The 13,298-nt window shown below is 40.8% G+C and overlaps 2 protein-coding genes and 1 long non-coding RNA gene across 3 annotated transcripts in view; 2 read left to right on the top strand and 1 right to left on the bottom strand.

Annotated features, from left to right (window-relative positions):
* Positions 1 to 940: 940 nt before the first annotated feature.
* Positions 941 to 3,639, bottom strand: LOC106593547 (zinc finger CCHC-type and RNA-binding motif-containing protein 1). The gene is made up of 8 exons (XM_014184894.2): positions 3,466 to 3,639; positions 3,197 to 3,310; positions 2,840 to 2,868; positions 2,477 to 2,588; positions 2,278 to 2,385; positions 2,051 to 2,160; positions 1,776 to 1,848; positions 941 to 1,640 (listed from the first exon to the last, which is right to left on the bottom strand). Exons 2-8 carry the CDS (start codon positions 3,278 to 3,280, stop codon positions 1,491 to 1,493), a joined length of 666 nt encoding a protein of 221 aa, XP_014040369.1. The 5' UTR covers positions 3,281 to 3,310; positions 3,466 to 3,639; the 3' UTR covers positions 941 to 1,490.
* Positions 3,211 to 4,930, top strand: LOC123731904 (uncharacterized). The gene is made up of 4 exons (XR_006762903.1): positions 3,211 to 3,327; positions 3,580 to 3,709; positions 4,301 to 4,371; positions 4,890 to 4,930. It is a non-coding gene; the product is annotated as an uncharacterized lncRNA (long non-coding RNA).
* Positions 4,931 to 4,935: 5 nt separating this feature from the next.
* LOC123724014 (periphilin-1-like) overlaps positions 4,936 to 13,298 on the top strand; it is a 35,131-nt gene continuing 26,768 nt past the window's right edge. Inside the window, exons 1-2 of the mRNA XM_045711295.1 lie at positions 4,936 to 4,953; positions 10,318 to 10,536. The gene's annotated coding sequence lies outside the window, so the exon portion shown is untranslated. The remainder of the gene's footprint in view (positions 4,954 to 10,317; positions 10,537 to 13,298) is intronic.

Raw genomic sequence — 13,298 nt, 5'->3', positions numbered from 1 at the left:
CACATTTGAAGCCATTTCCTGAGGATATAGCGCAGACAGGAACACACATTCCTGATTCAAATGGATACATTTGTAATAACACTCGTCTTTGTAACACATACGCTAATGTAACCGTAATTATGCATTATTAGGGTCTAATGAGGTGTCTTTTGACATTTTATCATAAACTTCTTGAGATTGTTCAATGTCTTCGACGGGTGAATTCCCAATCATTGCAGGGGTGGAGAAAATTAGATTCCATCCTTTTGATTTATGATGATCTGACATTTAGCGCAATAGACATAGTGTAAATGACATTAACATTATTGCATAGTTGAATGTTAAGCCCTATTCATGTTTCCTACTGTGATGGAGAGGCTACAGATTATATACATAGTTAATAACGGGTTAGAAAAATGCATGACAGAACTGAAAAGTGAATCATGCATTTCACCTTGTATTTAGTTGTCATACATTTCTAAACCATAAATCTGTATAACGTAACTTCAGTGGCTCTCCTCCCATCCCATCGCTTTAAAAGGTAGCTCTTGAAGATGACCTGCCTAACAGACAGACGTGGCCTTGCAGGTATAAATCAGAATGTGCCAGGGCTGAGCTGCAGCCTATATCGCCTGGCTTCCTGTCAGGACACTCCATCACATGGAGCTCTTGCTCTCTGATAGGGAACACATCGTATGTGAGAGGTGCACACTGCGCTCATCAGGACAACATCCACCTTACTGTACTGTCAACGGCTGTTGGAGGGGAAGAGTAGCCCCCACAGAATGGAAGATTAATAATGAAATACAGGAAGGAATATTGCCTTGCTAGAAAACATGGAGAGAAGACTGGTGCACACATTAGGGCAACACTACAGTACACACACCTTACTGCACCTTGTCTCTGGTTAGCAGCTGGTGGATGGGGAGTTGTGATCGATATTGAAATACAGGAAGGAATGTTCATGACTTGAATGTTCTTTATTCCTATTTATTAGCAAAAGTGTGGTTCATTATTGTGAAAAACCACATGCTATCTGTGGTGTTCTACTCTTTCACTGATGTTTCAATACCATTTTCAAATAAATTGTGCATTCACATAAAGATGGGGATGTGGTAGGCCATCTTGAAACAGAATAGTTGTATTTCCCCTAATATTGACATACATAGGAAGGGTGAAAAAAGACAGTAAAACAACTATGGTATATTTACACAGCTGTTGAAAAGAAAAGAGCAGAAACACAGTTAATCTCCATTCACATTGTCCCAATGCCTGCAAAGAACAGTGGCTGAGTCCTCATTATAAAGGACACTAAGGATCAGAACAAATACTGATACAGAAACAGTTGAGGACCTAAACTAAACAATGGTACACTGTAACCCTTTTCATCAAACACATGCTTCGTCTTTTCTCAGGTCGATGATGCCCTTGCAGATCTTGACAAACAGAATGTCCCGTTCATTTTCAAATATTTGCTACTCAAGAGTCTGAATTATATCTGTGAAATCCCCTCAGTCGCTCAGTTCTTCCTCGTCACTGAAGTAGACACTCTTTTTGATCCTGGGTTTCTTGGAGTCGTCTGATGTAGAAGCCTGACCGGCCTCCTCAGCCACGAAGGCCGTCTGCTGTCGCCTATGCTGCTCCTCCTCAAGTCGTGCTTGCTGTAGAACACATGATCCCATGTGTGATTGTAAAAGAGGGGTCAGATAAGGACAAATACCAAGTAAATAGAGGGTTTCAAGTAATACAATAGCCTACTAACTTCCCCCCAACTTGAAGTACATTTGTGCACTTACCTGGAAAGCTATGGCTTGACTTAAGCTGTCAAGAGCAGGGTCCTCTCCTTCTTCCTCACTTTCCTCCTCTTCTCTGTCAACGACAGAGGAAAAAGTAGAAAAGTCATAGAAACAAAACACAGAGGACTTCACAAACAATGAGAAATATGACATCACAATCAAACAAAGAATCTCTGAACTAAAGTCCATCTGAAATAGAACAGTTACTGTTGACCACGATCATAGCCGTTTATGAACACGAGAGAATGGCATCAATGTCCTGATAAGATACTTACACTTCATCAGGCTCTTCAACCTTTTTCTTCTTCTTCTTTTCTTTCTTCTTCGGGGGTTCTCGTTCACCAAGCAAGTTTTTTGGGCATGCATAGCTTAAGTGCCCTGTATCCTATGAAGTGAAAAGGACAGAAATATTGTATAAATAGCACTAACATCCGGATACACCGTCCGGATGGATGAAGAGGGAAATGGAGATGGCTTATCTAGGCAGAGAGTATCAACATACCCCACATTCATAACATTTGGACTTGTCTGTGTAGTTTCGCCTCCTGATAAATTCAGTTGCTCGCCCGTTGTCTATTGCAATGCTCGCTTTCACTGTTCTTCCAAACAACTGCGGGGCGAAAACGAGGGGGACTTTAACGCAAAAACAACACATCAGATATGTGACTTTTTATGAAAACAGGGAGAGGAAAAATGCCCACCTGTTTATTGTTGAGTGATCTAAAGCAGCTCTGCGCAGACTCTTTGTCCAGGAAGAGCACAAAAGCCACACCTTTACTTTTGCGTGTTTCTTTATCTTTGACTATTGTCACCCTGAAAGCATGAGACCATCATTATCTTCTCTGATCACCACAATACCAACATAGTGCTATAGATTTTTAGTTATTCACTGTGTATTTATTCATCGTGTCACTATTTTAAAAAAAAATCTTTGTCTTTAACTCTGCATTATTGGAAACAGACCAGTAACTAGGAAGTTCACTGTTAGTTTACAAAGCATGTGACAATTTTTTGGTTTGTATTTGAGCTTTGTATAGCTCATTATTTTGATACCAGTAACTTACTTCACAACTTTTCCATATTTGCTGAAAAGCTGAAATGAAAAGATCCAAGACATTATTTGAGGTCATTTTTACAAATGGCATAAACAGCAGGATCATGAACTTGTGAAATAGTGGTAGGGAGGGGTTAAGTCGTTCTATCCCATTACTCTACATACGGAGACATTATGGCAGGTAGCCTAGTGGTTAGCGTGTTGGACTAGTAACCGAAAGGTCGCAAGCTCAAATCCCTGAGCTGACAAGGTAAAAATCTGTCGTTCTGCCCCTGAACAAGTTAACCCACTTTTCCTAGGTCGTCATTGAAAATAAGAATTTGTTCTTAACTGACTAGTTAAACAAAGATAACATTTTTTTTTAAACCTTGTGTAGATCACTGTTGGTTAGAGAGAAGGGCAGGTTGGACACATAGACTGTGCTTCTACTGGGAGCCAAACCACCACTCATCTTGACTTCACCATCAGAGTGAGACAGACACTGAAAACAGATTCATGGTGATGAATATTCAGATTGAAGTTAGTTAGCTAGTTATCTATTTCATTGAGCGATATGCAATCTAGCAGTGATGCTAGCTCGAATCAGATGTGTATTACCTGGAAATACACATTCAAGGAATCGAATAAATCACTTACCTAGAGAGACAACATTGGTGATTTGTAGTTATTAAGTAGTGTGGGCAAAAAAACTGGTAAATATGTTGCTTTTTATTAGTTATTCAATCTCAGTAACATGTGTTTGCTATTTAGCTGCCAAAAACAAAGGAGAACTGTTCGTCGTCACAGGAATATGACGTTTCACGTGACTGACTTTTTGTCAATCCAATCAAAATTCAGTGTGTACATGCGCCAACCGGAAGAAGGTGAGAAGTAGGTAATGGTGAGCTTGTTGTCATATCTTTTCTGAATACGTCTTTATTTTCTCCAACGTGCGTATCTACATGTTTGTGTTAGTAAATATGTATTTTTTCTAAATACTGTCTTCGTTTTGAGCGAATTAACTCAGCATGGACTGTGGACTAGCTTGAGCATGTAGCTAGCTAACGTAAGCATACGTAGCTAGCAGTTAAATCCACACAACCTGCGAAATATATATTAGAACAACGTTATGTACTAAATACGGTAGCTAATTAGCAAGCCAGTAGAAAGAGGTGTTTTCATATCACTAATCTCAATGGTTGAAGGTTTGTTATAAAGAAGAGTAACATTAGTTAGCTACTAGCGAGGAGTTAGTGCGGCTTTCTAACGCTGAGCCAAAGATTATGGCTGAGCCTCAGAGGAATGCGCGCTAACATCCTGCCAGTACTTCTGGATCAGAGCTAGCTATTAGCTACAGTAGTTTCCATACTATCACACATACTGATTTGACATATCTCTACGCTTGGGATTACCTAACCTACATTGTTAATAGCTAATGCGCACAACATGCAGTATTGTCAAACTAATACGTAACATCTTCTCTTTTCCCCAGTTAGTATTGACTGTCTCTATTGGCATTACCCACTCCCAATACTACTACATAGACTTGTCCAGACAAAACAAGTAAGTGGAAAATATCTTGCTTTCCTCCAAAAAAGGTTTCCAGTTATGCGTACTGAACAATTCCACATGTAGGCATATTCATGAACACCTACCACAACTTTGATTGTCATTAACTGTGTAAACCTGGGTGGGTATAATTTGTGGAACGTTCCAACAGGAATCTGTTCCAAAAACTTCGTAAATAACAAGGTTGCCAACAAACAACGCATACAAAGTTGTATAGTTGCACAATAAGATACCGGGTAGGGGGTGGGCTATTTCATTAAGTTTCAGTCACCACGTTTATTCTGAAAAATGTCTGTCCTCACTCTGATAGCCCATGGACAAACATTAAGAATAAGCTACGTGGTGAGTTGATGCTTTTTCGGCAGCTAGTTAGCTAGGTGAATTGATCATGCTACTTTGTATACTTTGTTTGTTGGCATCCTTGTACTTTACAACGTTTTTGGAACAGATTCCTGTTGAAACGTTCCACAAATTATACCCACCCTAAACCTCCCCTGCTGTCTACTTTGCAGTGGCTTACAGGAGAGACCGAAACATAAGGGATGTCTATGAGAACGCTTCCTACCAGACAGACCGGTGAGTGTTTCTGTCTGTGGAAAATGTTGTTGGGTTTATATATTTATAATTGTACTAATTTACTTTCCATTATAATACTTAACAGAACTTAGCTGAGGAACGCTCAACTCCGTTCTCTTGTATCGAGGTGGAGGTGAGTATTGGTAACTGGTCGCACGATTTTCTAGCAACCACATTGTCTCGCCGTCAGTCGATACTTGTGAATATTTCTGTAAACACTTACCGTTCCTTCTGTGGGGTGCTGAAATTCAAACTGTTAATAAAAATACAACCAGTGACTTTTTCCTCATTTGGGTTCTAGTGGCCTTGACGTACTACGTCAGTTGAGATTCAATTGGCACAAAAGTTGGTCAACACAAATTAGGAAAAAGTCAGTGGTTGTATTCAATAATAGGTTTTATTAAAAGTATGAACTTCAGCACCTGCAGTTGTACAGGTAAGAGTTTTCAGAATGAACATTTGTGCAAGTATCAACTGATGGTGACTGAATGTCGTTGCTAGCAAATCATGTGACTAGTTATCAATACTCAACTCCGCCTTGATATTAGAGGTCAACCATTATGATTTTTCAACGCCGATACCGATTCTTGGTGGACCAAAAAAAGCCAATACCGATTAAGTGGCATTATTATTATTATTTTATTATTTTTATTATATATATATATATATATATGTAATGACAATTACAACAATACTGAATGAACAATGAACCCTTTTGTTTTAACCCTAATATAATGCATAAAATCTATTTGGTCTCAAATAAATAATGAAACATGTTCAATTTGGTTTAATGCAAAAACACAGCTTTGGAGAAGAAAGTAAAAGTCCAATATGTGCCATGTAAAAAAGCTAACGTTTAAGTTCCTTGCTCAGAACATGAGAACATATGGTGGTTCAATATTCCCAGTTAATAAGTTTTAGGTTGTAGTTATTATAGGAATTATGACTTTCTCTCTATACCATTTGTATTTCATATACCTTTGACTATTGGATGTTCTTATAGGCACTTTAGTATTGCCAGCCTAATCTCGGGAGTTGATAGGCTTGAAGGCATAAACAGCGCTGTTAACAGCAACAGCTGCTAGCAAACGTAGGAAAGTGCTGTTTGAATGAATGCTTACGAGCCTGCGAATGAGCCACAGGCCGTCCCTGTGGCTCAGTTGGTAGAGCATGGTGTGTGCAACGGCAGGGTTGTGGGTTCGATTCCCACGGGGGCCAGTACAAAAATGCATGAAATGTATGCATTCACTACTGTAAGTCGCTGTGGATAAGAGCGTCTGCTAAATGACTAAAATGTAAAATGTAATGCTGCTGCCTACCACCGCTCAGTCAGACTGCTCTATCAAATCATAGACTTAATTATAATAAACACACAGAAATACGAGCCTTTGGTCATTAATATGGTCAAATCCAGAAACGATCATTTCGAAAACAACACGTTTATTCTTTCCGTGAAATACGGAACCATTTACGTATTTTGTCGAACTGGTGGCAACCCTAAGTCTAAATATTGCTGTTACATTGCACAACCTTCAATGTTACGTCATAATTATGTAAAATTCTGGCAAATTAATTACAGTCTTTGTTAGGAAGAAACACAGTTCGCAACGAGCCAGGCGGCCCAAACTGTTGCATATACCCTGACTCTGCTTGCACTGAACGCAAGAGAAGTGGCACAATTTCCCTATTTAATATTGCCTGCTAACATACATTTATTTTAACTAAATATGCAGGTTTAAGAAATATGTGTGTATTGAGTTTAAGAAAGGCATTGGTATTTATGGTTATGTACATTTGTGCAACGAATGTGCTTTTTTACGCGAATGCTCTTTTGTTAAATCATCACCCGTTTGGCAAAGTTGAAGTAGGCTGTGATTTGATCAATCAAATCAAATCAAATTTATTTTTATATAGCCCTTCGTACATCAGCTGATATTCTCAAAGTGCTGTACAGAAACCCAGCCTAAAACCCCAAACACCAAGCAAAGCATGTGAAAGAAGCACGGTGGCTAGGAAAAACTCCCTAGGAAAAACTTCCTAGAAAGGCCAAAAACCTAGGAAGAAACCTAGAGAGGAACCAGGCTATGAGGGGTGGCCAGTCCTCTTCTGGCTGTGCAGGGTGGATATTATAACAGAACATGGTCAAAATGTTAAAATGTTCATAAATGACCAGCATGGTCAAATAATAATAATCATAGTAGTTGTCGAGGGTGCAACAAGCACGTCCGGTGAACAGGTCAGGGTTCCATAGCCGCAGGCAGAACAGTTGAAACTGGAGCAGCAGCACGGCCAGGTGGACTGGGGACAGCAAGGAGTCATCATACCAGGTAGTCCTGAGGCATGGTCCTAGGGCTCAGGTCCTCCGAGAGAAAGACAGAAAGAGAGAAAGAGAAATTAGAGAGAGCATATTTAAATTCACACAGGACACCGGATAAGACAAGAGAAATGCTCCAGATGTAACAGACTGACCCTAGCCCCCCGACACAAACTACTGCAGCATTAATACTGGAGGCTGAGACAGGAGGGATCAGAAGACACTGTGGCCCCATCCGATGATACCCCCGGACAGGGCCAAACAGGCAGGATATAACCCCACCCACTTTGCCAAAGCACAGCCCCCACACCACTAGAGGGATGTCTCCAACCACCAACTTACCGTCCTAAGACAAGGCCGAGTATAGCCCACAACGATCTCCGCCATGGCACAACCCAAGGGGGGGCGCCAACCCAGACAGGAAGACCACGTCAGTGACTCAACCCAGTCAAGTGACGCACCCCTCCCATGGACGGCATGGAAGAACACCAGTAGGCCAGTGACTCAGCCCCTGTAAAAGGGTTAGAGGCAGAGAATCCCAGTGGAAAGAGGGGAACCGGCAAGGCAGAGACAGCAAGGGCGGTTCGTTGCTCCAGCCTTTCCGTTCACCTTCACACTCCTGGGCCAGACTATACTTAATCATAGGACCTACTGAAGAGATAAGTCTTCAGTAAAGACTTAAAGGTTGAGACTGAGTCTGCGTCTCTCACATTGGTAGGCAGACCATTCCATAAAAATGGAGCTCTATAGGAGAAAGCCCTACCTCCAGCCGTTTGCTTAGAAATTCTAGGGACAATTAGGAGGCCTCGTGCTTGTGACCGTAGCGTACGTGTAGGTATGTACGGCAGGACCAAATCGGAAAGATAGGTAGGAGCAAGCCCATGTAATGCTTTGTAGGTTAGCAGTAAAACCTTGAAATCAGCCCTTGCCTTAACAGGAAGCCAGTGTAGGGAGGCTAGCACTGGAGTAATATGATCAAATTTTTTGGTTCTAGTCAGGATTCTAGCAGCCGTATTTAGCACTAACTGAAGTTTATTTAGTGCTTTATCCGGGTAGCCGGAAAGTAGAGCATTGCAGTAGTCCAGCCTAGAAGTAACAAAAGCATGGATTAATTTTTCTGCGTCATTTTTGGACAGAAAATTTCTGATTTTTGCAATGTTACGTAGATGGAAAAAGCTGTCCTTGAAACAGTCTTGATATGTTCTTCAAAAGAGAGATCAGGGTCCAGAGTAACGCCGAGGTCCTTCACAGTTTTATTTGAGACGACTGTACAACCATCCAGATTAATTGTCAGATTCAACAGAAGATCTCTTTGTTTCTTGGGACCTAGAACAAGCATCTCTGTTTTGTCCGAGTTTAAAAGTCGAAAGTTTGCAGCCATCCACTTCTTTATGTCTGAAACACAGGCTTCTAGCGAGGGCAATTTTGGGGCTTCACCATGTTTCATTGAAATGTACAGCTGTGTGTCGTCCGCATAGCAGTGAAATTTAACATTATGTTTTCGAATGACATCCCCAAGAGGTAAAATATATAGTGAAAACAATAGTGGTCCTAAAACGGAACCTTGAGGAACACCGAAATTTACAATTGATTTGTCAGAGGACAAACCATTCACAGAGACAAACTGATATCTTTCCGACAGATAAGATCTAAACCAGGCCAGAACTTGTCCATGTAGACCAATTTGGGTTTCCAATCTCTCCAAAAGAATGTGGTGATCGATGGTATCAAAAGCAGCACTAAGATCTAGGAGCACGCGGACAGATGCAGAGCCTCGGTCTGACGTCATTAAAAGGTCATTTACCACCTTCACAAGTGCAGTCTCAGTGCTATGATGGGGTCTAAAACCAGACTGAAGCGTTTCGTATACATTGTTTGTCTTCAGGAAGGCAGTGAGTTGCTGTGCAACAGCTTTTTCTAAAATTTTTGAGAGGAATGGAAGATTCGATATAGGCCGATAGTTTTTTATAATTTCTGGATCAAGATTCGGCTTTTTCAAGAGAGGCTTTATTACTGCCACTTTTAGTGAGCTTGGTACACATCCGGTGGATAGAGAGCCGTTTATTATGTTCAACATAGGAGGGCCAAGCACAGGAAGCAGCTCTTTCAGTAGTTTAGTTGGAATAGGGTCCAGTATGCAGCTTGAGGGTTTGGAGGCCATGATTATTTTCATCATTGCGTCAAGAGATATAGTACTAAAACACTTTAGTATCTCCCTTGATCCTAGGTCCTGGCAGAGTTGTGCAGACTCAGGACAATGGAGCTTTGGAGGAATACCCAGATTTAAAGAGGAGTCTGTAATTTGCTTTCTAATGATCATGATCTTTTCCTCAAAGAAGTTCATAAATTTATTACTGCTGAAGTGAAAGCCATCCTCCATTTGCGAAGGCTGCTTTTTAGTTAGCTTTGCGACAGTATCAAAAAGAAATTTCGGATTGTTCTTATTTTCCTCAATTAAGTTGGAAAAATAGGATGATCGAGCAGCAGTTTGATGATAAATGAACAGGCACCGCATTAATTATATGCAACGCAGGGCATGCTAGTTAACCTAGTAATATCATCAACCATGTGTAGTTAGTGATTATGTAAAGATTGATAGTTTTTTTATAAGATAAGTTTAATGCTAGCTAGCACCTTACATTGGCTCATTGCAGCCACAAGGTCCTTTTGACGCTGCACTCGTGTAACAGGTGGTCAGCCTGCCACGCAATTTCCTCATGGATTGCAATGTAATCGGCCATAATCGGCGTCCAAAAAGGCAGATTACCAATTGTTATGAAAACTTGAAATCGGCCCTAATTAATCGGTCAACCTCTACTTGATATAAGAGAAAAGAGTTGAGCGTTCCTGAGCTCCACAGAACAACTGTGCCTTGTTTCTATCCTGAAAATTACATGAATTCTATGATTCACTGAGAATTACAATTACATGATTTTTCAAAAATAAACCTTTTCATCTAGAAATAAAAATAGTAAATAGCTTTCTAGAGGACATAACCCTAATCTTGTTTCTCTTTCTCTTCTTTCACATGGAAATGTAATTAATTGTAGGCCCCATATCCCAGATCAGCTGGAGCAGGGCCTGTAGAGAGGAGGCCGGCTGGTTTCGGAAGGCCAGACGAGGAGTACAATCGAGGATTTGAGTACGACGGGCCTCGCTTTTATCCAAATGGAGGCCCTCGAGGTTACCATGGCGAGGATCAAAGAGGCTACCTTGGCGACAGCCTTCATTTTCCTAACGAGCGCAGAGGTATTCCACCTTCCCGGAGAGTAAGTGGGTTGTCAGACAATGAATAAACCATTATTGTATATGCACAATTGAAGCCTTATGCCAAGGAAGCATAATATCTGCCCATCAATCTACTGTACATGCTGGGTTTACAAGCACAAAACAATGTGCCCCATATCGATTGCATTAGTATGATTTGAGAAGCTGCAAGAAATATTTCTCTGACAGAGTAGAATGTGAACACCACAATGGAAGTGCTTCTACATCTGCATTGCTTGCTCTTTGGGGTTTTAGGCGGGAGATAATAATATTAACATACAGGGTTTTTCTATTCTTTTGTTTTCTATTTCTGTATAAGCACTTTGTGATATCTGCTGATATAAAAACATCTGTATAAATGCATTTGATTGAAGTACTTAATTTAGGTCAGAGTACAGTCAATGCTACAGTTATAGGGTATATGATTATAGTACAGCTAGAAATCCATTATATACACCGCCAACTGTATGAGGAGGAGTTTATTTCAACCTCTGACGCCACTTGGTGTTCAGATAAAGAATTACATGTTGAGTCGAAGATGCTCTGTCAATCACTTTGATTGGTGCATGGACCCCAGGAAGAGTAGCTGTGGACCCCAGGAAGAGTAGCTGCTGCTTTTGCAACAGCTAATGGGGATCCTAATAAAATACCAAATACAGAAGATTGGAAAATAATATTTTAGAAAATACTGTCTAATCAACAGCAGCACCATTGTGTTGTTTCTCAGGATGGGACACCTGTAGATACAGTTGAAGTCAGAAGTTTACATACACTTAGGTTGGAGTCATTAAAACTTGTTTTTCAACCACTCCACAAATTTCTTGTTAACAAACTATAGTTTTGGCAAGTCGGTTAGGACATCTACTTTGTGCATGACATGTAATTTTTCCAACAATTGTTTACAGACCGATAATTCGCTGTATCACAATTCCAGTGGGTCAGAAGTTGACATGCACTAAGTTGACTGTGCCTTTAAACAGCTTGGAATGATGTCATGGCTGATGTCATAGCTTTAGAAGCTTCTGATAGGCTAGTTGACATCATTTGAGTCAATTGGAGGTGCACCTGTGGGTGTATTTCAATACCTACCTTCAAACTCAGTGCCTCTTTGCTTGACATCATGGGAAAATCAAAAGAAATCAGCCAAGACCTCAGAAAAATAATTGTAGACCTCCACAAATCTGGTTCATCCTTGGGAGCAATTTCAAACACCTGAAGGTACCACGTTCATCTGTACAAACAATAGTACGCAAATATAAACACCATGGGACCACACAGCCGTCATACCGCTCAGGTTCTGTCTCCTAGAGATGAACGTACTTTGGTGCGAAAAGTGCAAATCAATCCCAGAACAACAGCAAAGGATCTTGTGAAGAGGCTGGAGGAAACGGGTACAAAAGTATCTATATTCGCAGTAAAACAAGTCCTATATTGATCTAACCTGAAAGGCCGCTCAGCAAGGAAGAAGCCACTGCTCCAAAACCGCCATTAAGAAAGCCAGACTACGGTTTGCAACTGCACATGGGGACAAAGATCGTACTTTTGGAGAAATGTCCTCTGGTCTGATGAAACAACAATTAGAACTGTTTGACCATAATGACCATCGTTATGTTTGGAGGAAAAAGGGGGAGGCTTGCAAGCCGAAGAACACCATCCCAACCATGAAGCACGGGGTGGCAGCATCATGTTGTGGGGGTGCTTTGCTGCAGGAGGGACTCGTGCACTTCTCAAAATAAATGGCATCATGAGGGGAGGAAAATTATGTGGATATATTGAAGCAACATCTCAAGACATCAGTCAGGAAGTTAAAGCTTGGTCACAAATGGGTCTTCCAAATGGACAATGACCCCAAGCATACTTCCAAAGTTGTGGAAAAATTACTTAAGGACAACAAAGTCAAGGTATTGGAGTGGCCATCACAAAGCCCTGACCACAATTTTATAGAAAATGTGTCGGCAGAACTGAAAAAGCGTGTGCGTGCAAGGAGGCCTACAGACCTGACTCAGTTAAAGCAGCTCTGTCAGAGCTATGGGCCAAAATTCATCCCACTTATTGTGGGAAGCTTGTGGAAGGCTACCAGAAACATTTGACCCAAGTTAAACAATTTAAAGGCAATGCTACCAAATACTAATTGAGTGTATGTAAACTTCTGACCCACTGGGAATGTGACAATATAAATAAAAGCTGAAATGAATAATTTTCTCTACTATTATTCTGACATTTCACATTCTTAAAATAAAGTGGTGATCCTAACTGACCTAAGACAGGGACTTTTACTAGGATTAAATGTCAGGAAATGTGAAAAACTGAGTTTTTAAATGTATTTGGCTAAGGTAAATGTAAACTTCTGACTTCAACTGTGTGTTGTTCAGTGCTGTCTAATCAACAGCAGCATCACAGTGTGTTTCTCAGGATGGGACACCTGTAGATATGTTGTTCAGTACTGTCTAATCAACAGCAGCATCACAGTGTGTTTCTCAGGATGGGACACCTGTAGATATGTTGTTCAGTACTGTCTAATCAACAGCAGCATCACAGTGTGTTTCTCAGGATGGGACACCTGTAGATATGTTGTTCAGTACTGTCTAATCAACAGCAGCATCACAGTGTGTTTCTCAGGATGGGACACCTGTAGATATGTTGTTCAGTGCTGTCTAATCAACAGCAGCATCACAGTGTGTTTCTCAGGATGGGACACCTGTAGATATGTTGTTCAGTGCTGTCTAATCAACAGCAGCATCACAGTGTGTTTCTCAGGATGGGA

The sequence above is a fragment of the Salmo salar genome, unplaced genomic scaffold, assembly GCF_905237065.1.
Source record: "Salmo salar unplaced genomic scaffold, Ssal_v3.1, whole genome shotgun sequence".
In the NCBI taxonomy this organism is placed as follows: Eukaryota; Metazoa; Chordata; class Actinopteri; order Salmoniformes; family Salmonidae; genus Salmo; species Salmo salar.
The sequence above is the reverse complement of the archived record's forward strand: the minus strand, read 5'-3'. Positions and strand labels throughout refer to the sequence as shown.